Source organism: Pseudopipra pipra, chromosome 2, assembly GCF_036250125.1.
Source record: "Pseudopipra pipra isolate bDixPip1 chromosome 2, bDixPip1.hap1, whole genome shotgun sequence".
NCBI classification, from domain to species: domain Eukaryota; kingdom Metazoa; phylum Chordata; class Aves; order Passeriformes; family Pipridae; genus Pseudopipra; species Pseudopipra pipra.
Window position 1 is genome coordinate 15,485,283 of NC_087550.1, and position 26,396 is coordinate 15,511,678.

Genomic DNA, 26,396 nt, shown 5'->3' on the forward strand with positions numbered 1-26,396 from the left:
CTGCCTCACTAGGTATGCAAATTTTTTGGACACACTCCAGGTATGAGAAAATAGTTTTTTTAAAAAAAAACCCAATGGAAATACAATTTCTGGCTTCTATCATGAAACACACTGACAGAGGAAAGCATGCAGGGTCCTGTTCACCAAGACAACTCTCCACGAACCATTTCAAGATTAAGATGTGAAAGTAGTGACTGCTCCTAATGATAAGGCTGAATTGCTCTGAGTAACTAACAGGCAAAAGCTCTGTATTGTCACTAACCCTCCCATGAGGGCACCCAATAACCCACTAGTCAGTGTAACACACTTTCTGCATTTGGTGAAAGTCAACAGTTTTTGTGAATGCCCAATGCCATGTAAATATTGAATGTAAATATTTCTACCTACAATAAAACCTCCATCTACTTTTTCACGAAACTGCTCTCCTCCAGTTCTCATTGTAAGAATTAACTGGTAGATGTTCATATTTTATCAAGTGATTCAATTCCAACCTATTTTATTTTTTTCTCTTCATTGTACATCAAGTCATTATGGACAAAAATCAAGTCAAGATTAACAAGGAAGACCAAGTTTTACTGAGAACTAAATCCTGCCCTTAAGGATTAATATAAACAGTATGTTACTTGCAAATACTCAGGGGTATATAATAAAATAGTATTTGTTATTTGCACAGACTTTAAGCTTAGTAACACTGCCTGGTGTCTTAGTCTAACTACAGTATTAGAATGAAGATTACTTTTTTCATTCAAATACATTGTATAACATCAACAGACAAAAAAATGAGAGTAAATGGATTTTAGAGTAAGATGAGCAACAGTAAGAAGACATTAAACTCTACAAGAACAGTATCTATATCATATTGTAGGCCTACAGCACAGGTGACCAAATTAGACTGAATAAATCAAGACAAAGCACTGGAATGGAACAGTTTCTAATGTATCTAAAGGGTTTATAAAAGCTTATTTTTATAATGAAATCCTTTGCAGACTTCTGCCCCTGGTCAAAAGTGTGTAGCTGAACCATCACTGAAAAAATTAATGGCAAAGCATCTGTCCCAAGTGTGTAAGACAACCCAAGAATGATACTAAAGAAATTCAAGTCAGTGCATTATGTATTTCTATATACATGTTTGACAATGTGTATCTAAATAGATGAGCTGAAATGCATCTTACGAGTTCCCACACGGAGAGAACAGTAAGCTACCCAAAGTGGCTCATTAGCACTGCTCAGGAAAACCCAAATTCCATTTGGATAGACACTGGGAAGGAGACAGGTTATGATCAGGAGCAAAAACTTTCAGAACAGAAGATGAAAACTGACATTACTCTGTGCAGTTCCTCTGATGTCGGCAGCAAGGCAGCATTGCAGATGCATCACTAGATGTGTTGGCAACTAGAAATGGAGAATAGACACAAAAAAGTGCTCCAGTGCAAGATCTGCTGGTGGTGCTGCCTCTTCCCCCAAGTACCTCTACCTTAACTGCCCTGGAAGCCAATTCCGTCTCTCAATGCTCTTAAAAGTCCAGCAGAGGAGATACCTCATCAATAAACTCATAACATACTGACAGAACAGGACAGCAAGAGTTTTGCTTGCTTTTGAAGTCAAATTGCCAACAAGAAAGATGTCACCTAAATAGGATTTAATTATTCAGGTAAGAATTTTGTACACACTGTCACAGTTAAAAATACATCTTTTTCTTAGATATATTGCCTGGACTCTACAGTCTAACCAGGGCTTCAAACCACAGCTGCCTAAAGAGGTTCAAGGTGGGTCCCTCTCAGAGAGGTCCAGTGGAGCAGGAAAGGTGCTCGAGTACTTACTGCAGCACAGCCCTTCCTGCTCAGAAAGAAATCTGAACCTGCCACATCAGATACAAGAGTCAAATAACCTGATGTTTCAATTCGGCAAAACAAACATTTTCCTTTTACCAGTACTTAAAAAAAAACAAAACAGTTTTGCCAAATGGGAGACCAAATGAGTTCTTCAGCAGGTTTTCCCCAAAGATGTTATTTTACCCCATTTCCTCCTCTGCTACACCTGTCATGTGCTAAACAGAAATCCAGAGAGAATAATGGGAAATTCTACGGCAAACAGACAGATCAAAAACAAGGACAGTTCTAGGCATCAGTGTCACAAGAAGGTATCATCTACTGATACTCAACTTCTAGGAGGTATGTTTGGGTGTGAATTATCCCACATTGGTGTGGCACACAGGCCAAAACACAGTGAAGACACTGCTCAGGCTCTCTCTTGTGATGTGCAGTTGACAACAAGAGCATTTCTGGCCAATGAACAATCTCAGAGACACATTCCTTACAAGCCATACAGCTGGAAGAAGGGAGGAGGACAAACAGGGAGAGGTGGCACCTCAAAGCACTCTGGAGCCTCTGAAAGGCATCCTCCCACTTCTCCAATGTCCTTAACTAAACTAGCTGGCCTCAGCACAGTGCATGCTATTTGAGATCACATTTAAGAGCTTTACACCTGATAATGTACAAAATCCTGTTGGAAATTGGTTCTGTTGTAACAGACGAGATAACAGTAATTGCACACAGGCAATTGCTCACACATTATGAAAAAGGTATTAGTTTAACTTGAAATTACACCTTCTATTCTTATTAGAATTTAAAAGTTGCTCTTGAAACACCTTGACATAGGACACATTTTGTAAATTGAGGGCAGTTACATAATCAAAAATTGAAATAAAACCTAACAGCTGCCTATCATTTTACAGAGTTTCACAAAAAGGAAAGGTGCATGAGACTTCAGTATTACTTCTTTACATGTCAGATTAACTTTGGGTATCATTGTCAGTTAAAAAAGGAGAATAAATGAAGTACTAAGAAGGTTCTGGGTAGGCTACAGAAAAATGTTAGATTAAGATTCAATCAGATTTTAATCTAAAACCTTGTTTCCCACACTGACAACAAAGTGACATATCACAGCGTTTATTATTTACATAGTGGAGAAAGGGGGCATGTAGAGGGGCAGTTCACACTGTAACTAGATGGAAGTTTGACTTTAGGCCAAGATCTAAAACAGGAAAAGAATTGTGAAAGGTTTATCCCTTCAGTGCTCTACAACAACAATACAACAATGATTGTGATTTACACCTTATGCTTGCTATTTTCAAAGTCAAGCCAGTATTTCAGAGTATAAAACCCAAGAGAGCTAGAAATGTTTCACAGGTCACTGGTGAGCATGGGAGCTTGCATTTTCAATGAATCGTGAATACTGTAAATGTGGGTTTAGATCAGCTCAGGCCAACCCTGGCCAATGCTTTTCTCAGAAACAGGTTGTTCCATGACCTCCTCTTCCTCAGTGGCACCCCCAGCCTGTTCTCCTGCCAGCATGACCACACCTGTGACCATGCCATCAGCAAGATGAGACACCCCCTTCTGAAACGAAATTTGGGGATTATTTGTCAGCTCAGCTCACACTTCACCAAAACTGCTTCCCAAATGATCTTTGCTAAACCAAGACAAACTGAGCTGCAAGAGGAAGGCCGAAGGACAAGGCAGCAGAAGACAACCCCAAAATCCATCAACAGCAAAGATGGCTACTGGCCTCCCTATGGTAGTGAAGGCACCATCAGAGAGGGAAACCCTGCCTAAAAGACTTCATTGTTTCACAGACTAAAGAAAAAGGACATAATTCAATTCAAGATCAGCCAGAAGTAACAAAAATTGCCTGGTACACAGGGAGCAGAACTGGAGGTCAATTACAGACCTTCTAAGGGATTTCAGTGTAAGAATGAAATATTCTTCAATGTTGCTCTCCAAAAAGATGGCACTAGATGTGTCACAGAAGAAGTCCATAGTACACAAAGCAAAGGAGTTTGCCTATCACTTATTTTTTGCAGACTGAATAAACAAATCCCAGAAAACAGGTAAAAGAAAACAATTCCAGCCCTAGGCTCCTGTGCATGCTACTGATCATTTCTCATTTTTACTGTGAAATACAGGCTTTTCAGTCATAAGAAGCTGTGTCAGGGGAGGTTTAGGTTGTATATTAGGAAAAGGTTCTTCATCCAGAGGGTGGTTGGGCACTGGAACAGGCTGCCCAGAGAAGTGGTCACAGCACCAAGCCTGACAGAGTTCCAGAAGCTTTTGGATGACACTCTCAGGCACAGGGTGTGACTCTTGGGGATGGTCCTATGCAAGGCCAGGAGTTGGACTTGATGATTCTTGTGGGTCCTTTCCAACTCAGGATATTCTGTGATTCTAGGGCAGAGTGTTCCTGTGTTAAGTTACATAAAAATGGTAAGACAGTCCTTTTCCCAAAGGGTCTGTAATCTCTGTTGGGTCGACTGGTTCCAGACAGCTGTAGTCACAGAAGTTGATCATGAATAGTCAATAATCATTCACAAGGAAAAGAATTACTTGACAAAATAACAGATATTCAGAAATTGCATCCTAGATAAAACTATATAAGACCATATATAAGACCAACTTAATTAAGAACAGCCAAGGGAAACACCAAAATACAAAGCAGCCTCCTTCAAAGCATGGAGGATCAGACTTCCTAAGAAGCAGACATTGCTTATGTATTCACCCGAGTACCTCCTGGAAAAAGAAGCTGGTATTACTACAGAGTCAAAATTATTTTGTGTTACCAAAATTAACTTTGATATCAAGTGGTTAAGATTCAATTTTCTGTTGACCTAGTTGCAGTGATCTAATAGAAAAAAAGGGAGTAATTTAAATATTTTACACATCAAGAACTCACCGACAAAGCCACTGGGAGTTAAAGATCAAACAGAGTAATGCAGAAAGTAAATAACTTCAATAATCATGATCCTCATTCATTATCCCTAGTACCGTTTTTTGCTGTCTTTCAGTATTTCAAACTGAACAATTAGGAAGCATTTTGAATGGCTGGGTTAAGTACATCAGCTTGAGTACAGAACTAAAACTTAACTACCAATTTGGCATTTTTTAGGTACATACAAAAAAATTCCTCAGTGGAAAACAACAACAGAAATTCAGGAAGTTAAGAAAGTTTATTACTAAATTTTTTTTTTAAAGCACATTCACATGTTCTACGAAAACTGAAGGGATTTGTATTAGCTTCAGGTTCACACATTTAACTGGAACAAATTCCCCTTTAAGTTCCCTTAGTGATCATTAAGAAAGTTTCCATGTGATTCTGAAAATACTAAAAAAACCCTACTATTATTTCTCAGCCTGGAGGTTAGTAAAGAAACTTCAAAATGTTGGATTAAGTTTAAATCCACAGCAAAAGCAAAATGCAGAACTGCTCACGCATTCACTAATACAGATGAAATTGCTCATGAGGGAAGACTATACTGCAATCAGTAAATCAGCAGCAATTCTTCAACCTAATAAAGTATTTAAGCTATTAGTTTTATTTTGTTAACAAGGAGGCTGTGAGTATCATCAAGGTATTGCCAGGCTCTGACCCAGCAGCGCTCCCATGAAATGACAAGCTGAGATTCAAGGGCAGGTGTGATCTATGTATACAGAGATCAAGTCTAGGAAGTTTAAAACCAAACTGGCCATGCACAACTGGTCTGCAGAAGCAGATTTTTTACTTCCATCACTCTGTGACTCCCCTACACAGGCATTTTCCTTTGCTTTTAGCCCCAAAAAAGGCAGAAGTGGAGTAGAGCAGAGTACAGTCCTTTTCAAATAAGCCAATGCAAGTCTTCTCATGGAGAATAAATAAGTAAATGCAAGCACAGGATTAAACAGAAACATCCAGACATTCCCATGAAATGCTCAATTTGGTGAATGCCAGTGCATTCCCTGGGTACCAGAGTTCCTTTACCTTCTTAAAACAACAGGGATGAGTAGCCTACAGACACTCGTGATACCTTCTGTGCTCAGAGGCCAAGACTGGCAGGTGGATGGTGGCGGTAGGAGGGAAGTAAGAGCGCTCTCTGGAGGTGACAGAATATCCATCCAGCAGCAGCCCTCCAGCTTCCTGGGGCCAAGCTGGATCCCCAGACCATCCCTCCCCATCCCAAACACTTATGTCCCCGCCTGACCTTCACACAGATTTCCAAGCAAAAAAACCTCACACATAGTCATAATGATTCCTTAAAAAAAGTTCACTACAGCTCCACTTCTTCTGGCACATGACTTAGATGGAGGGCTGATAGCTGTAGTCTACTCAGCTCTCAGTTTTCAGCGCTGTTGACAAACCACGTGTCCAACTTAGAAGAGCTTCGAGAGAAGCAAACATAAAAAACCCCAACCTATCAAAAAAATCCAAACAAAAACAACCTCAAACAAGCCCCTGCCAAAAAAAGTCATCAAAAGTATGAAGCGCTAGAATTTGGAACAGTTCTGTTAAAAAAAACCCAAAACATCAAACCTAATCACATCAGAAAGTTCTTGGGTTCCTGCTGCCATTCATCCCATGACAAGCACACTAAAAATACCTCGCTTGTCCAATTTCAAAGAGAATCTAGTATCTATGTGGATTCATCAAAACCAGAATTCCTGGATGGTTAACGGATGCTTGGTTCTTACAAATCATGTATAACCATTCTCAACTTATATTTTCCTTTGCAGAAGCTTTTTGCGAGAAAACACCTCCCCACATTTCAGCACAAAACATCTCTGGCTACGCAGACATTCTTATTGTTAGGCACGAGGAAAGGCTTCCATGTGAAAGAGAGAGAAACCCAAAGGGGATTTCAGACTGCACGACAAAGATGCCTGTGCTTGTGGGTAAGGGCTTGGAAGTGTTGAAGCATGTCTGACCTTCAAATGTCAGCATGTTCATCTTGCGAAGATTTCGGATGTTTACACGGGCCTGAAGTGCTGTAACTCTTTCCCCAGGGACACACTCTGAGTGCAGTGATCCATCCACCAGGAAGGCAGCTGGTGGTATCCCAGCAAGCTGTGTGGGCACAGCCCTGCAGCCCTGGAATCCCATCTTGCCATTTCCTGGGAATGCTACTGGGTCCGAGCCTGGCCAATGTGAGGCCATGACTTCATCCAAAGGTTGTCAGTGATGAGATCTGATGAATGAACGTGTGCTAGACCTAAGTGACTTCCAGCACTTGGAGTACAGCCTTGCCTTTCCAGTTATGGACAATTTATCCTTCTAGGGCAGATAAATGGTGAGGTGCGGTGCTGTCACATCCTAAGTACCAGCTTTATCTTTGCCTGAAGGGCAACGTGCCCTAAATGAGAAATACTTGACTGAAAATTAACCAGGCTCTTTCCTACACTTACTGAAAGTCATTTTGCAAACACTTTTCCAAGGTTACAGATAAACTCTCTGATGCAATCCTTCCCCAAAAACCAGGCTATCCACTAAGGATGAGAATGTAAGAGCATACTTATAAACAAATGTCTAAAGTCTCTCAATGAAAGACAAAATACCTTTCAAAGAAAGCCACTGAAATCATTAAACAGAGGGGCTTGTCTGCCTAAATCAACCAGAAAAATGTGCAGATTATGTCCTGCCAGAACTGCAACAACAGAAAACCTACTACATATACTGCTGCTTACAGTATATATATATATGTATATTTTTAAATTTTGTTGCTATGGTTAACAAATTAAGAACCATTTTACTGTGCTACTTAAAAAACAGAGACGTTTTTCCAGAAAAGTAATTTTGATGTTTTGGTGAAAGTATTGTGTTATTAAAAAAATATCAAATCTAGAAACCACTTACAAACTTAAATTCAGAGTGACAGAGCTTAAATGCAAGGCCACCTCTATAATTACACAGGTAATACTATTATCAAATACTGTTGAAAACAAGGAAAAACCCAACACAGACATAACATACAACTCAAGTGCACAGTAGCAGTGTTTGTCCAGAGGCTGCAGCTAGCCTGGAAGCATTGCTAATTTGTGTTTCACACAATGAGAGGTGGTTCAGCTGTTCCCAGACCCAAGGGGACTCTAGAACCACTAACAGAAATACACAACCATAAAAACAAGGAACCGTGCCCAGCATTCATGAAGATTTCACCCATCTGCTTCTACAAAAAGTCATGGTCCAGTGGAATTGCTGCCTTGCTGGTTATTGCCCGTGTATGTGGGATATGGGACAGTGCAGCTTCATACAAGGAACAAATATTTTAGAAGCAGGTCACAGGCCCAATCCACTGCTCCACAATACTTTGAAAATGCAGTTTCAACAGCACCACTCATAACCAAGTGGCTCCTTCCCAAAGTTCTGCCCACCACCACAACTTTTTCACTTTTGGATTTCAGAACTTGAAACAGAATTATTCTGAGTTTCTCTGATTTATTCAGTTTCAATGTTGCACTTAATGCACAGGAAGCACAACAAAATCAGCACTTAAAAATGAGACAACAGAGTTCTTCCATCCTGCATCAACACTAAGGAAATCTTCCATTCAACCAATGTTATAAGCCAAATATGGGACAGAAACAGTGGAGGGGAAAAATATCTTAAGGTAAGGTTTTTTGTTGGAGTTTGTTTTAAAACAAGAATTAAATGCAGCTACAAGAAAACATGGAATAACAGATCTGCATTTTTCATTGAAAAGGGAAAATTAAAGACCATTTAAAACATTCATCAGATGCCTCCAAAGGGGAAACAAATGACCATTTCTGTTATACAACATAATATCATCTTAGCTAAGCTTTAAGTAGAATATCTCACAGCAATCAGGTCATCTGATAAACAGAGCAATAGGATCTTCCTTCAACACAAGTGAAGCAACATCACAACACTCAGTCTGCACTTGTAACAGTTATAATCTAGAATGGTTTAATAAAGCAAATTTTACTGCAGTTTTTTGAAAAATAAAATATAAAATAGAAACTAACTTGAGGTAATTACAGCTTTCTTTACATTTGACAAAGTACTGACATGAACAAACACCTTAACACTCAGAACCCTGAGCATTTTTTTGCCATGACAGAAGGGTATTTTTTTTTCCATCTTAAGTGCTTGTTGTGGTTTAAGCTGGCAGGCAGCTGAGCTCCACACAACTGTTTACTTGCTCACTCCCCACACCCTCCCCCTCCCCATGGGATGGGGGAGAGAATTGGTGGGGAAAATGTCAAAGTACAACAGAGATAAAGGCAGTTTAATAGGATAGAAATGGAAGTTAGAAATTAATGATAATATACAAAACAAGCACTGCAAAATGCAAGACAGCAGATACTGAGAGAAAGAAGAGGATGTGATGAGAGGAAGAGAGATTTCAAGGTAGGAAGAGGATTACTCAGAAGGAAAGGAGAGGTGAAGAAACATCAGTGTCTGGGGGCAAGGAGACTTGAGTGGAATAGTGATGAGCAAGACAGTACCACCTGGTGAGCCAAAGAAGAGAGCACAGCTGGAAAATCTGGGTGAGGGAGAGACTCCGTAAGAAGAACTGGACAGGGTCAGCAGCCCTCATAGAGACAGAAAAGCAGGAGAGCAGCAGGTTAGAGGGGAAAGGAACAACTAAGCTGATGGCAAGCACTTTGATACAGCAAAGAAACCCACATAAGCATGAGAACAGTCCACAAAAACAGTTTAGGTCATGTGGTCAACAGCAGGTACCTACAACACAAAATCAGAAAGAGTGTAAGGTGTACATACGAGCATCCAGAGCATTCCCCAAGACAGTGTTTCACAACTTCTACAGACACAAGACTAAGGCCCCTTACACCTGATGAGTTATCTTGTAGCAAACTGTTGGGTTTCAAAACTTTGTAGGCTCTCAGCACCCAAAAGATGTGACAGATGAAAGAGGAGATCATATACACACTGTGCAACAAAATATACAACTATGCAGTGTCTTGTGTTCACTTGAAGCCTAAAGGTCTCGTCATGAAATACAAGGTGAATGGCTATTCCTCATCCATCTTCTCCAAGCTACTCATGACTTTGCAAAGCATTGTCTGAACCTCCAGTCACCTTCCTTTCTAGGCTGGAAAGATCTCTTCTACAGTGTCATTTCTTCTATGGGAGCCACATCATACTTCAAGCATCATACTTCAACATACTCACATCACTCTTAACTCAACTTTGTACTTCTTATGAGGTGAGGAAGACCAGAACTGAACACTGTTCACAAACAAAAGTGAGTCTCTAACTGCCACAGAGGTAGTGTTTTTTGTCTTGTTCCCCATTCCTTTCCTAATAACCCCCAAAACTCTTGGGTTTAACACCAAAAAATGCTATGTTTTCACAGAGCTAGTAATACCTACTTTCTCAATCCTGAGAAGTTAGAGACTGCTCACGGTGTCACCATATACACTACGGTAAGATTAATGCATTTTGTGCTTCTCCCATGACCACTGCTTTGACTACATCAATTTTTGCCATGCCATTTTACATCCAGTCAATCAATATCAAAGTCCCATCTGAAATTCCTTGTAGTTTGCCTTTATTAATTCTACCTTGAATAACTTAGTATCTTCATTAAATGGGTCACCTCACAATTTACCCTCTCACACATACTTTGAACATCACTGGCACAAGAACTGACTCCTTGAGATTTTACTGGTGACCTTTCTCTACCTTGAGGATGGACCATTAATTCCTGCCCTTTTTATCTTTTTCTTTATGTAGCCACATAAGAGTTTTCTCTTCTATTCCATGGTAGATTAAATTCTTTAATAGCTTCTGGTAATGGACCTTGTTAAATTTCTTTTGAAAAATCAAAGGAGACACTCTATCCATTTGCCTACCCACTCCTTTAAAAAACAGAGTCTCTTGCTCAGTACCCTACTCGCTGACAAGTCCAACATTCCTGGATGTTTAGCACTTCAAAAAAGCATCCCCTATCCCAAAGAGGCTCACTGAAATGTATTTCTAGAATATTCCCTAGCACTTTTTAAAAATATCCAGTGATTCCCATCACTGACTCTTCCTCTGCATCAAATCTGCTGGCAACATTCAGGCCTACTCCGAGACCCGAATGTATTTAGCATGAGATCTTAAAGCCACTGTCAGTCAGGTGATAGAATTTTTGGGAAGATGCTACATATGCAGACCAATGTAGTGGCCATGTGGGTAAAATGTACGCTTCCTTTCTGTCCCTCTCCCCATCTTTCCTTCCTAGGAGGCTAAAACAACAACACTCTTTAATTAGCAGAATTCTCCTACTCCAAAATTAAGTGCTCTGTGTTGAAGGGGAAAAAAAAAAAAAGGATCAATCAGCTCTGTGGTACTACAAAGATGCTCAGATGAAAAGTTCCTGGTCTGTCTGTTCCAAAAACTGGATGCACACAATGAATAAGTCTTGAAATTTATGCAGCAGCTTCACACATACACATAAAGGCTATTTCAAGCACCTTACAATTTGGAGCTCAACTATCAACAGATACTTTTGGTTTTGAAGCTTCTCTCCAGCTTTCCTCCAGCCTTCCAATTAGAAATTTGGGATGACACTCCTCTTCCTAATGATCTTTATGAAACGAAACCTACGATTTCCAAAGTGTTTGGGTAAAGGTAGAGAAAGTTCTCAGAGGAAAATCAGGTTTGTCTCCAGGCAGGATCTGTGTGGTGAGCAGTAACTCAGGTGTGGGAGAGGCCAGGCCAGGAGGTCAGCAGGAAACACGGAATAGCTCGTTCGAGTGCCCACAGAGGGACAGGGCAGGCAGACAGGGCCACCCCACAACCAGCCTCCCTGGCACCCCCTGCACAGGAAGGGTCAAACTATGACTGGGGGCACCTTAGCTTTCCCCTTTGCTAATTTTTGAGCTCTTTTTAACCTTATTAATACTCTTTCAGCACTACTTTTTGTGGTTAACTCTTTTTATATAAAGTACTGCAGAAAAAGCAGGAACGTGCTGCTTTTAATCCCTGCTACCTCAGCATGGCAGAGTTACAAGTGACAGAAAACTCAGTCCAACTAACATCGATCATTCAAGCAGGAAACTGACTTATCTTTTTTAAGCTCCTAAACATTCAAACAAACAAACATCAACTAACAACAGCAACAACAGTAATTGCTACCACGCTGTCTTTAGCAAATAGTTATGAAGACAACTTTCACATGCCAGTGACCATGTCCTGTGATCTGTTCCTGAAGTGTGGACACTAGCTGTTCTGGTTTCCTTTGTTCATTGTAAAGAGACAAATAAACACATCATTTTCAATGCTTACCTATAAGAATTTTTTTTACTGCTTTAGGAGTAGATCTGCAGAGCTGTGATGTTCAAGATCTCGTAAAGTTTTTGTGTTGTGACCTGTTCCACAAATTCTTTTCTTACTAAAACCTTACTCATCAAACAAGTAAAACATATGTACACCTTAAGAATGCACAGAAATGCACAAGTTCAGATTTCTTTCTTCTTCTGGTCTTGTTATACAAAAATAAGACATTTTGTATTTACTCTTAGTCATACATAAAAGTACATTCTGGTCATTGGGAGAATGCTAATTTTGCTTTATCTCTTCACTTCAGGGTTTCTTACGCCTCCAGCTAGGATTTGGCTAAACCAACAGCTGAACTGATGTTTGGCTCAAGTGAGGAGGTGGAAGCCTCCAGAAACAGAGCTGTGACTGCCTGAGCAAGCTTTTGTGCTACTGGTAGGCAATCTCATTCAGGATTTCTCTGCCCACTCCCTTTTCCTCCAGCTGATATTTTGTTCCCTGAAACATGCCAAAGGCCACTTTAGTTGTTTATACAGTTCTGCTTTGAGAAGAAAAATACTTGAAAAGACACAGTTATAAACCATGAGGTGATAGAGCTACTTAGAATTATAATAAAAATATACACTTGTTATTGTTTGTATGAATGATCAGTAACCCAATGATGCTTAACAGCTCTTTATTACTGAAGCTGAACATAAAATCCAGGCCAGAAGAGTTCAGGTATAACAGAAAACCATTTCTATTCACTGAAGCATGTCAGGGCATGCTCTTAATTACACCACTGCACAGAAGCACATTTAAAAACACATTGTAAGAACTGAGGCCCTAAAAGCTTGTGGCAACGAGTTTAGCTGTGAGGACACAGCAACAGAAGAGAACACTGCCATCACAACACCAGGTTGCTCTCAACGTTCAGCCAAGCACAGTTCTAGACCTGGGCAGGGACCCGGTTTGGGAGCACATGCCAAGGCCCTGCTGCAGTGGGAGGAAGCCAGTGTGTTAGAACACCTCATTATCCCTGCAGTGCTTGCAGTTTCACCAAAAAAACGTGCCTAGTTTTCTCATCTCGTCAGGCAGGACCTTCTCACCCACCTGTCAGCACTCTACCAAAAATACCACTAGTAGGCAGGAATTCTATGAGGGAGCAAAGACAGAGATGAAGTATTTCCCTCAGTGAGCAGTTACACCTTCCATTGTGCCTAGGATTGCTCTAATACCTATGGACTCCCCACTAAGCAATTCAGACTGTCAGTATTTTTGGAGATCCTCTCCTTCCTGTCAGCTAGCACTGTCAGAAAAACTAGACATGATGTAGTTGTGTAGGCTGAAACTAAGAGAATTTTTTTATTTTAGGCAGAGTGTGGTGTGAGGCTTGTCTGCATCACTCACATGGCTGAGCAGAGACTGAGGCAAGCTGGAGGCGGATACCTAAACTAATGGGGACAGGAAAACTCTAGGACAATTGTTTAATATCATCCTGTTGATTAGGCACTGCATGGAAAAACCAGTGGAAAGTACTTCCAAAGTATCCAGAAAAGAAGCTCTGCTGCTGCAATTAGAAATAGGTGCACTAGAGTGTGCTTAGGGGGAGGAAAAATATCGAGTTCTGCCATGTAGCAGAAGTAAACAGGCACTTCACATGCTTGTGTGAAAAAATTCCACTGTTAAAATTGCAAGTAAGCTACTAGAAGAACCAGAAGAACTGTCAATGACATATATCTCTATTTAAATGATTCGTTCCAGGCATAACCTTGGTGTTTACTTTAATTGGCTAGGCACGCATATCAAAACTTGAGCATGCCTCTTCTTCTGACATCAACAAGTGGATAACTTCATAAGCAGTTAAAATAATAAAGCATGACAAGCTAATAAGTATTTTCAAAGATGTTTTTGTTAAAACCAGAAACAGAAGCCAGCTTTTCACTTCATAACCAAACAGCAAAACATACTTGTCATATAACCTAATTCACTTGTTTATGAACAAATGACTGCAAGTAATCACGTTTGGATTGACAGAGGGTATATACATAATGAGATTCCAATACATCTGGATCCTTCAAACACTTTCTGAGTGCAGTGCTTAGCAGCATACATTAACAGGATAATGAGGCAGAGTCACACATGAGCAAGCACTTTACATAGCACAGTTAATCAGTGCCCTGGTAATTTCCCTTTTACCCCATGTTCTGCCTGCCATGGCCACGACTGATCCACCAACATTCACATAACTGAGCCTCTCCTCCCTCTCCAGGGCTGTGGTGCACAATAAGCAGCTCTGCTGGTGTGTATTTCACCAACAGAAAAGGAAAGGTCACCTATTCAGAAAAGCATGGCCACAAATTTATCCAAGGTATTCAAAGAGACACGGCACAGAGACAAGGATGCCTGCTCCCACCACCAGCAAGGAACAGGGAGTGAATTACCTCATTTCACAGCCCACACTGCACGAATTCACCAGCTGCTTTTCCTCAGGCATGCAGTGAAGAGAGGAGAGAGCACAAACCAGAACCGCTTTCTGCCCACACTGCCCTGACAGAGGCAGAAATCCTGCCCTCCTGCTGTTGGTGGCAGAGCTCCTACCAACATTTACATGCCAGGTGCCCTGCGATCCTATTTCCCCAGTAACAGTTTCCATAAGGCAAAGCAGAAACCCTGGGCTTCTTGGCACTGTCTGATGCAACCCTGCAGCTGTGCCACCCAGCAAGTCTGCCGTCACCATTTTGGAGGGCTTAGTTTTAGAAGCACATGCCATGTGCCTGCTGCAGGTGTCAGGATGGATGGCAGCACAAACACCGACACCGCGAGAAGGGAGCGCTCCAGATGCCCACCCTTTCACCAGCACATCCCATGGCTGCTCATCTTCACCTGATCACCTAGACACATCCATGGCTCTATGTCCAGCAGCACACCCCTCACTCAAGTAGCATAAATTAACTCTTTAAGATTTGTATTAGTAAAAAAATCCCAACTAATCCTCAAATCCCACATGTTTTTCCCCTGTTTTTCCCACTGACACCACATTCAAGAGATCTAAATAGCCACCAGGATTCTTATTTTTGTCACAAAGTGGCTAACAGAGCTTGAAAGCCATAATAAGGACACATTGGAAGATGTTTTCTAAAAGCAGGAAGACAGTTTTAAGGTAAATGCCTTCAGTGTGTTCCCAAAGGTAACTAAAATTTACTCAACAATTTTCTTTTCACGAGAAGTTTCCCCTCTTCAGCAAACTGAAACTGTACAGTAATCCCATGTCCTTGAGAACATGCAATCAATACACTGGTAAATCAGATTTATTGCACAAGAATATTTTCTGAAAGCTTGCAGATTTAAGAACACTGCAAAGTCCTGCACACAGGCACAAAAATCATAGCTTAAATTTCATTAAAAGCTCTCCTTCTTTGGATTCAAATAGAAATATTTTTAGGGGTCATATTTCTGTGGTCACTACAAAGACATATGGCTGACCCAAATAAGGGACTTTCATTTTGCCTTATTTAAATTATGGCTTTTATTGTTTAGTTGCATTCTCTTAAGAAAATATGAAGCTGTGAAACCTAGTCAATCTCACGGATGTTACTAAAGTGTACTGCTACAAACAAATGCTGTCCTGCACAAGTCTCAAAGATGAAAACCCCCTGGAGCAGCCAAGGGTTGTAGTGATATGTTCTCCACATGTCTCAGAAAGCCTCGGCTGACGACTGCAATGCAAATGGACTGTGAAGATGCTCTGGCCTGAGAGCAGCCAGATTTCTGTCACTCACTGCTTCTCAACCCTGTGAAAAATAAATGTCAAGATGGAAGAAACTACTGAGCTGACTCAAGATACTTGAGGTGATCCTCACAGCAAAGTAAAATTAATGCTCAACCCTGAAATAAGCTGCCCACTGCCAAATGTACTTATGGCATCTTAATTCTTACCAGATGGATTTAACAGTGGACTACAGCAAGGGTCTATTTGGCACTAAAATTACCAAGGAATGGGCACTGCCAATGCCCAACTTCTGAAATTGCCCACAGCTACCATACCAAGGACAGCTGAGGCACATGAAGAGCTGCCAGGCGAGATGCAACTTTTATAAATTATCTTTTAACACTGAAGAAGTCCTAGGAGGAGACAAAGAAATAAAAAAGCTCTCTGGACTCCTCAGCTCTGTAAAAAAATAAGATTTAGGAAAAAGTATTTCAAGACAGACATAGTACTGCTCACGGTGATAATTTATAAAATCAGTATCCTCATAACACTGAGCTGTTAGTTCAGGTTACAAGATTATGTACGAAAAAGAGCCCAGCAAGCCAACATGATACTGGATAAAATTATAAGAAGTGATAGTCTGCCAAAGCTATGACACACTGACACACTGAATTCAATCAACTCCCTGCCTCCGGTCTACCCCCTGACATACAAGGCACCAAGAATATTCAAGGTATTTGACCACAACTTTTATACTACAGGAAAAAAAAAATCAAAGTAATTTAAAAGAGTAATTAATTGTCCAACAGAAAAACTAAATGAATACTCAGTTAAAAAAACCCAAATAACACTTTTGGGCGGGAATGACTTCTCTCAACGGGCTATGCTCTCAGCCTCATGTGTGGGGAAATGACCCACTCCTCCATCCTTCTCCTCTAATGAACTTTTACCATATGTAAGAAAGTACAACATTGACCACACACAACAAGCAGAGTGCTGGTTGACAGAGAAATTACAGATAATGGCCACAGGCACCATTTCTCCTCCAGAGGAAGTAATTATGTGGCCACCTATCCCCCGTAAACCCTTGGAAACATCAATATCTAAGATTTATTCTAATCAGGGTCAAAAGATGCATGTCAGCATAGGAGAAGGATGACAAACACTGGCAGAAATGACTGCATAAACCTCAAATACAATTAAATCAGATAAAAAATAACATATGGAGGGATTGAAAAATAGAAAACAGGAGCTAAGTGCTAATGAGCATGAAGTGCTTAAAAGTCTAAATTTTTTGCCTCCAAACCCTACCTTGCTATCTAACAGACATACAACCTGCAATAATTTTTCTTTCAAAACTGCAACTGAAGAAAGACACCTTAAAAGTCCAAGTCCAGTTTCTCACTCCTGCAAGGAACTGCATATAGTCCTGTTCATAAATTTATGAACTTCCTTCTACATGATTACACTCCTTATGCCTTTTACCAGAAGACTGTTGGAGCTCCTTATGCTTGCAGATACTTCCTTATAATTTGCAGATTAAATTTATTCATGGCCAATTTATATTCATTTGCTCTTGCAATGACATTGTCTTTTAGCTTAAATTAGGTTGTAAGTTCTCCAGGGCACTGACCAAATTTACATAAAGACAGAGTCCTGAGCATAACAGTTCCCTGATCTTAATTCAGAGCTTTGCTTATGATAACAAGACAATAAATAATAAAAATTAGTTTTTATAGTTCCACTAGTCTGATGTTCTTCCGCCACATCTCTCATTAGTGTAAATGCACTTGCACGGAAGCTGATCAAATATATCATGATGACTCTAGGTGAGATTGCAGTTCTGCCTTGCCTCTAACAATTACCAAAGAAAACTCAGCAAAAAATGGGTAGAAGAGCATGTCCCTTTTAACATTAAAACATGTGGTGGAACTGACCAACTCAACTCATGTAGAAGTCTGGAAAACACACAAAAACCAGCAGGTTCCTTCTCACAGTCAGAATTCATATTGATATAGGCAGGTCCTTCTCATCACAGAAAGTCTTGAATTTGGGCTCTCCTTGAAGACTTTTGCTCAGAATAAACTAGTCCTGCAGAACCTCAGTAGCATCAACAATGATATTCTGCAGCGTTAGAAACACCTATTTTGTATCCATACAAACATCCATCATATCTAGAAACTTTACTGACAATAAAACTTCCCTGGTACTTGGTACAGATTTTGTACACCTGCTGTTTTGGCATCTTCTACCAGACTGGTAACATTCTTGTTAGTTAGTCTGCAGGCCCAGCTTTGCTAAAATGACACAGCCGCTGCCTGGGCATCAGACAGAGCGTGCCATGTGTTTTGTTCACAAATGAACGAAAATTCTAGAAACATTGTGCATTTTCTGGATTTCTTTCATTATTTTTTTCAGGGAATAACTGGTCTGAGTTGCTTTCTGTGCCTTCTAGCTGCTCTGGATTAGTAGAAAAGCAAGTTCCAACTCTGAATTCCAGCACTTACCACAAATCAAATCGCAGTGGTAAAGCAACATATTTAAATAGCTCACTGAATAGCCTCAAGAAAATGCTGCACCCAGAATGTTAATGAAAACATCAAATTAATATGATTCCATTTTCCAGATGCTGACAGAAGTAAGGTTTAACAAAAAATTGAAGGCCCAAACCTCCCTTTTAATTGATTCAAAGCACCAAGGACACAGGAGAGAGTACCAAGCAACTGCTACAAAAATAAAGTTGCTACAAAAATAAAGTTGCAGAAAGAAATAGGGGGATTCATAATCTAGCTTTTGCTTTTTTTCAATAAAAACAGATTCTCATTGCCTTTCACATAAGAGACCAAGTACTAGATATTAAAAAAATAATATGGGAAAAAAAGTAGTGCTTAGGGAAAAGATGGATAGCTTATAAGCAAACAAACCTGTAAACTGGGTGTACATATGCTTGTCTATACACAAAGAAAAGAGGGGAGAGGACAGATAATGACAAAAATCGGAGCAAGCAGAAGACTGGTTTGTAGTCACTCATGAAAACAACACTGGGAAGAGCAGGAGTATTTCCTCTCCAGTTAATTCAGTTTCAAAGGACTGAACAATTGGACAAAACCCACCTCAGAAAAGATGATAATATTGAAGTTTCTGAAGATATTTATGTAGATTCTCTATCTTTTTCATGAAGAGACTGAAAAAATGAGAGCAGGAAAACCAGACTGAAACTGAGTCACTCACCCAAACACCTGTAGGGAACCACAATATGTGGGTGGCCATTGCACTGCTTCCATCCCCTCTTGCACCAGTTCTGGATCGTAACTGGCTGGTTGGCTTCAACAACATTGGTGATTTGCAATTCAGGGTAGACCTGGAGTTGAAAGTATTAAAAAGGACAAATGTTATCACAAATATCCACTCTAGGTCATGCAATACCGTCACATGTGTTTGGAACGTGGATATCACCAACACAATATTCATTTTTCCTCTCTTCTCTCTGTTCTGCTGTGTGATGTATTTACTTCACAGTACGACTATGTGCACTTACCTGGAAAGCTGGTGTGTCTGTTCATCAGTAAAAACACATGGCTGCCAGCTCAGAATAATTATGGTGGTAACAGCTGGTTGTCAAAATTATAACTTGGCCAGTTATGCTTGACTAAGCTAAAGATCAGGTAAACAGGTGTTTCATGGTTAAATACCTTCTCCTCCATGTCTCAGCTATTGCAAAAATCCATATGTACAGGGCATAATCTTCATTCAACTAAAATTGATAGCATGCCTTTATGTTTATCTCAACCATTTTAACAAACATCATAATTCTTTCCCCCTGCATAGTATCAACAGTCAAAGTATCAATGTTATTCCTATTTAGGCTTACATGACCAATTTCTAAATTGCTGAGATCAACATTCTATCTGCCTTAATACTGCAATACACTTCTACATCCACGACCATGCCATCACAACAAACTGGTTCACTAATTTATTGACAAACCACAACTTCGGCTTTCTATCTTCCTTAACCCCTTTATCCCATCCCCCTTTTCCAGTTTTACTGTCAATAATGGCTTATATGACCACCTTCACTGAGGATGGGTCTTAGTCACTGACTTCTGTGCAGACTCACCTCCCAGTCACCTCCTACACTCACATTTCATTCCACCAGGAGCACATTACCTCCCACTACACTGGGAAGGAATTTCAGAGCACACAAACCACATCCTTATGGATACCACTTCACAGGAACGTGTGCTCCTGGAGCAGACCAAATGAGTGGTTAGCCCACACCAGCAGGCCAGGGCCAGCCAAGGCAAAGCCTGCCAAGTGTACTCAGCATGGACACACAGCCCCTGCTGCTTCACTCCACGCTCCCAACTCACTGCACCACAGCAGCTGCTGACACAGCCAATGGCTCTTGCTTTTCATTTTTCAGACTGGCTATCTACCATCCCTAACATCAAACTCAGAAGAAGGTTATAGTTTTCCTCTGCTTTTTCTCTAGCAATCCTAACCAATTTCCAAGTGTGCCAAATCTGAGGATTTAGGTGCACTGAAAACTACTGTCTACTCGTACCTACCAGTGGAAAAGCAAAACAAGGAACAAGTCTGAAGTAATTGCAGATGCTCCAAAAACATCCTGTAGAGAAGGAACACAATCCAAAATAGAGAGAGCTGGGTTAAGATTGGTGAATTCTGAGAGTCCAAAACCAGTGCCTGAAAAACCCCTGTAAGAACCTCAACAGCCCTGCTGATTTTTCTGAATCGTGGATCTCCACCAAGCTCACAGCAGGTGTGCAAAACCTGTATTAAGTACCAGGGAGGTTTTATTGTCAGTAAAGTTTCTAGATATGATGGATGTTTGTAACAACATGAAATAGGTTTTTCTAAACCTGTAGAATATCATTGTTGATACTACTGAGGCTCTACGGGACTAGTTTATTCTGAGTAAAAGTCTTCAAGGAGAGCCCAAATTGAAGACTTTTTGTGATGAGAAGGCACTCCCCTGAACAAAGACTAAAATCTAACTCTAGCAAAAAATGAAGCAAGTAGGCTATTTCACTGCAGCTTGAGCAAAAGTCTCAAACTTTAAAAGACACTAACAAACAACACTACAGCCTTTTCACATATGAGATCAGTAGTCTTCGAATGATTATGCTCTGGTCCACATGCATGGGAACAACAGAAAGTAATCAATGCATGATTGGAAATAATTGGATATAATTCTTACTTACATTAAGAGACAGGAAGGGGCTAGTACAATTGTAAAATCAAACTATATTAACAGCCTAATGCACAAAACAAGGGCAGGTACAGTAACAATGCCAAGGAAATGACTACAGAACGAAACACTGCTTAAACAATGCTATACAGTTTGAATGCTAACCCTGCCTTCTATTACAAAATAGAATTTTTTAATCAGATACTTCTTGCCTTGTGCAAGCACTTCAAAGAAGCCATCTGATAGATCTCTGCCAGTTTTGACAGCACTTTCAGCTCACTACAGCAGACAGCTAAAGCATCGGGGAGGCTGAAGGTGCAGCCTTGGATGTTAACCCAGCACACGAGATACAGCACAATTCAATAAAGACCACAGGGCTAAACTGAAGAGTTAAAGAGGGAAAGTTTCCTGCCCTCAGAAGATTGCAGCTTTGCTTTGTTCTTTTTGTGACTGAGGCTGATGGTCATCCTCCACGTTACAAACAGAGCACCATTTTCACACTGCTCGCTGAAAATGGCTCCAAAGGAACTTGCAGCTCCCCCTTGCTCCATCAGTGCTTCAAATCCTGAACTCTGAACTTAAAACAGCAAGGTTCAAGGAAAGTTCCCCTTTCTTCCTCAAGTTCTATATCTTTTCCCTTGGGTCCCCTCAGTTCCACCAAACATATCTGCACATGCTCATGCTCTTGGTTCCTGTCACAGCACTGCCAAAATGGATTAGGAGGTCACACAGCAGGAAACCTCACACCTTAACTGCTATGTAAATATTACACCACAAGGCACCAGAGCTGCCTCAAGAGCTAACAAACACACTGCAAGAGAAAGATTTGATTTTCTCTGGACAGTGCCTTTAGCACTGCCATGCTGCACTCTTCCAGGTTCGTACCTCTCCAACCATCACATTCCAGTAATTACAGCCCATAGTTACGTAACACTGGGTGCTGTCACAAGCCATGTGCTTGATATATCACAGTGACACCAACACCTTCTCATCAGGGACATCGTAACATTCCTCACGGTTAAGTGTCACTTGTCACTGACAGAGGAAGTAGATGCCTTAAATGAAGACAACTAAAAACATTTCACAATGGTTGAACTGGAATGTTTCATAAAAAAATTAAGACAAAAAAATCAAACCAATTTATTCATCCACATGAAGATGCACATAGCTTTAAAGTGACAGAAAGTAGGATTTTGATCCATGAGAACAAAGACACACTCAGTTGCTTTCCTGAGGTGAATTTCTAATGAGTAAGAGTGCACTATTAGTGTAGGGCCTCACTGAAACAATAAGATTAGAGAGGGAAATAATTTATTACTTTTATTTTTACTATTTCCCCAAACCACCGTTTTAACTGGTGGTTAGTACAGTGAACCAAATTCTAAGCAGTTACCAGTATTTGTCAAAAGTACGCAAGGACAAAGAAACACAAAGGGGCCTCTTCTTCTGCTTTTACATCAGTTACTAAACTCCTAATTTCCTCTGACAGGTCACACAAAGCTCCGTTCACCCTTCACGAGAGAAAACAGGCTTTGAATTTCATTATCAATAGGTTAATGCCAGTGTATGTGCTGAGGAAAGTTCCCCTCACTAGACTTACATAAGGTATTTGCTCTGAATTGAAGTGGGACCTACTTAGTGGCACAGAAAAATGAGCCTCATATTTATTTATAGTGTCCCTAATGAGCCAGTGTTCCTTCTAGAGAGTCCGCATGAGCAGTGCTAGAAAGTTGCAGGAGATCCAAACTTTCAAAATTATCACAACTTGCTGTAGAGCAATTCCCTTAATACATCTTAAAAGAAACCACAGAAGAAACAGAGATCAACTTAATCTAGAAAATTTAACTGGCAATCAAGAGTTACAGTTCATTTAGTTCCACTGACATTACCAGCTCTCCTTATACACCAACTGCAGAAACAATAATCTAAAAAGCCAGTCAGGCTTCTGAGAATTTCATATAATCTTACTTATACTTGTGTTTACCACTACTAGCTCTGATTACAGATGTATTTAGGACTAAAATGTGTATCAGCTGTGTGATGCTTCCAGTTAACTTCTGGCAAGTTGAATCCTCCCCCCCCAGGAATATTCATACAGATAAAAGAAATTAAGAAGTTACAGCTATAAACAGTCAGAACAAAAATGAGGGTGGTTTTAGCAGTTTCATCTTTAGCAACTGGGATCATTTGAACACTTTGATAGGGGAAGATAACTCAAACTAGGATACAGTTTGACTACATCCAGACTTTCCCCTGTGCTGTCCTCCCACAGCCTTCCTCAAAAAAGAAAACCAACAACCAACCACACAAGTTAGTCTGTGGACAAGTTTACTTCCAGCTGAACCATGTGACTTTGTGCTTTAAATATACTATACTTACAGTATCGATGTTACTTTAAATACTGAGAACTGTTCACAGCAATTATCAGACAATTTGCTTTTTAAAATTGTAAACAAAAATCACGGATGTGACAGAGGTAACCATTTACCTCTGTTTGAAATGAGCGAAGAAGTGGGTTTTTATCACTTCAGTGAAGTAATCTGCAAACAGTTACTACAAGCACAAAAGAACATACACATTTAATAACCAATGTTTAGGAAGACTGTGGTCTTAAAATTGCTTGTGGAAAACATCCTTTGGCAGCAATCACATCTGAAGGACAGCTAAACAATGCTTCAACTATGAAAACAAGCCCTCAGTTCCAGATCAACAAATTATAGTTGGATCAAAACCTATTTCTATTCCATTCTAAAGTATATACATGCTTCCCGGTATTTTGCACTGATGGGTTACTGAAGAGCAGTAACAAGCAGACCCGCTGCACTCATTTCCACGCATTTGGCATGTCCATGCAGAGGAAGGATATGACAATGATTTCTGTGTCTCTGCAACCTTTCCACTCTGTGCCTTCGGAAGCAGCGACACTGCAGAGTCCCAGATGTCCAAGATCAGCTGCAGGAGTGGTGTCACATGAGCAGCAGTGACACAAGCACCATCAACCCTGAATGAAATGCCCTGTTCTCAGCCCTGCAGTCTGTGTCTGGAGAACAGACAGCTATATGCAAAGTAAAAGTATTATAAGTCTCAGTGTAAAAATAGTTTATTACTGGTTTTTACAACAACTTTTCTATATTACTACAGTGGGTCTTGGTATAAGGTAACATTGAATCTTCACTGACTAAGTTAAACTCAGAACTGGGACTCAAGAAGCAGGACATTTTCATCTGGTTGTTTGTTGGGTTTTTCTGTGGGTTTCTTTCTGTCTTGGTTTGGTTTTGTTGTTTGAGGTTTTTTAACTTGCTGCTGCAAAATCGTGTAACTTAAAGGCTAAAAATTATGCCAAACTAAAAAACTTCCACAGATAAAGAACACGAGCATCACAAACTCTTGTGTAAAGACCCTTCCTTGAATGCTCTTATTTGGCCAGTCTTCGCAAGCGAAGATTTGGGAAAGGTCATAAACCCTTCGAGCCTGCGCAGTGGATTTTTTTAGGTGAGACACAGCGTGCGCTGAACTGAGCCCACCCTTTAATCCTGAGGTTCATCTGCCGGGGCCGAGCAAAGCTTGGACAGTGGCAGTGAGGTCCCCAGGACGTAGCTGGATTGCCATACAAGGCTGACGAGCTCCAACTGCCCAGGGGGGCAGTTGGAGCTCTTATTTACAAGTAAAGAAAAAAACCCAAATGTTAAATTGCACACACTTCCCATATGGAACTATGGATGCTTATTGCATTTTATGTTGCCACATGCTTCAACCAGCTTATGTAATTATTTTGCCTGTTTCTCCAGCAGCTGCTGGCTCAAGTTATGATTTTTAACCCTTGCCTTCCATGCACCTGCTCTTGCCATAACTCTTGATCAGACCTGCAGGCTAACCATGTGGAGCAACACCCACCATAACCATAAATAAAGCCCAGTAAACCTGTGGTATGTGAGCTCTGCAGTCCTCTGCATGGACTCAAGAGTTGTTAGAGGCATGGGCATAACCCCTGCACTGAATCATCAGGCAAGAGGGAGAACAGAAGACATGCAAAGTTTAGAGAGATTTTAACACACCAACAGAAAAACACCACATGTGGTCAACTTTACTAGTCCAGAGAGCCCCAGAGGTCCAAGACAGCAGCTGTTGTGCTTGACAAGAGATGAACTCCATATTGCCACGCTGGCTATCTCCCAGCCACCACATCCTAGCCTCCTCCAGTTTTCCTCTGGCATTTACACAGTCAGCATTGCCTAACACAGCTCGATGGCTCTCCCTATGGCAGCCCCCTGGCCAGGAACCATCATCCCTCTGTCCAGCATGCTCCCACAGTCAGCAGGAACACCTTTCCTTCTCTGCCACATCTCTGCTGCTTCAGCTGTGCCCTGTGATGCTCAGCTACTCGCTCCTGGGCTCCCTTCTACACACAGAAGTGAAGCTACAGGGCTAGCTGGCATCCCAGCTTTTCCTGTCATTCTCTGTGACCCAAGCAATGCCTTCACTTGCTCAGGGGGAATTACAAAAGGAGAGTCAAACTAGCTGCATTGGAGCAGCTTTCAAATTCTCCGTCATGGGCCAACAAGAGAAACAGCAAGGCAACCAAGAAGGAACAGCTCTGCCCTGGTACCACAAGTCCCAGATGTCTGCTGTTGCAAGTTAATCAGCATGACATCTCAGGTATTTGAACTAATTTCCAGCTGCCATTTGGGAAGAGTGTATGTATATACCCTTTTAACCCTGCAGTCTAAAACAAAATGGAAGTAATGAACTCGTAAAATCAAAACCCCACACAATTACCTAGCATAAATAAGTAATCCCAGGCTGAATGTCTTCCAAACTAGACAGAGAATTTTTTCTTTTAATTCCAAATTCTCATGACAAGTTTCCAGAGACATACTACTTCTTACCTTCAGTCACATCCCCTAGCATCCATCCATAACATCCCTCAATTTTTAATAGCTGCAGTCTCACTACCTGAGCCGACCCTCAGCCTCATCTAGGAGTTTCACATACTGCTCTTATAACTATTTCTTTGGGCCCACCTGGTGAATGGGCCCAAACATCCTTTCCAACATCTCAGTTGCTTCACTGTCACACACAGAGTCGCTGTTCAAGAGTTTCATGCCACAAAACTCACCCACTATTTCCACTCCTTTCACCCCAACTCTTGCCTCTCCCATCTGTTCAATGTTAGCATCCTGCTGGTTCCTGTTTCAAACCTCTCTGCCCACCCCCAGTGACTCTTAAGTTCCATGTTAAGAGGCAAATGCTCTGTCCTCTTCTCTTAAGCATCTTTTAAATTTGTTCATTTTCATCTCCAAGCACGCAAAGCCAGCAATCTTTTCAACACTCAAACTAGTTTCTTTCTTTACTGATCCTATCCTATACAAAGGAAAGTGAAACATAACAAAACATATAGGGGGTGTGGGGGGGTGTGAGAGAGAGAGGGGATATGATGAACCTT

General features: G+C 40.8%; 1 protein-coding gene across 4 annotated transcripts in view; it reads right to left on the reverse strand.

Annotated features, from left to right (window-relative positions):
• The window catches only part of APP (amyloid beta precursor protein), a 204,243-nt gene that overhangs the window by 119,292 nt on the left and 58,555 nt on the right, over positions 1 to 26,396 (reverse strand). For all 4 annotated transcript variants that reach the window (XM_064644010.1, XM_064644008.1, XM_064644009.1 and 1 more), the window contains exon 3: positions 18,974 to 19,103. In XM_064644010.1, the coding sequence (XP_064500080.1) occupies positions 18,974 to 19,103 (130 nt within the window). The remainder of the gene's footprint in view (positions 1 to 18,973; positions 19,104 to 26,396) is intronic.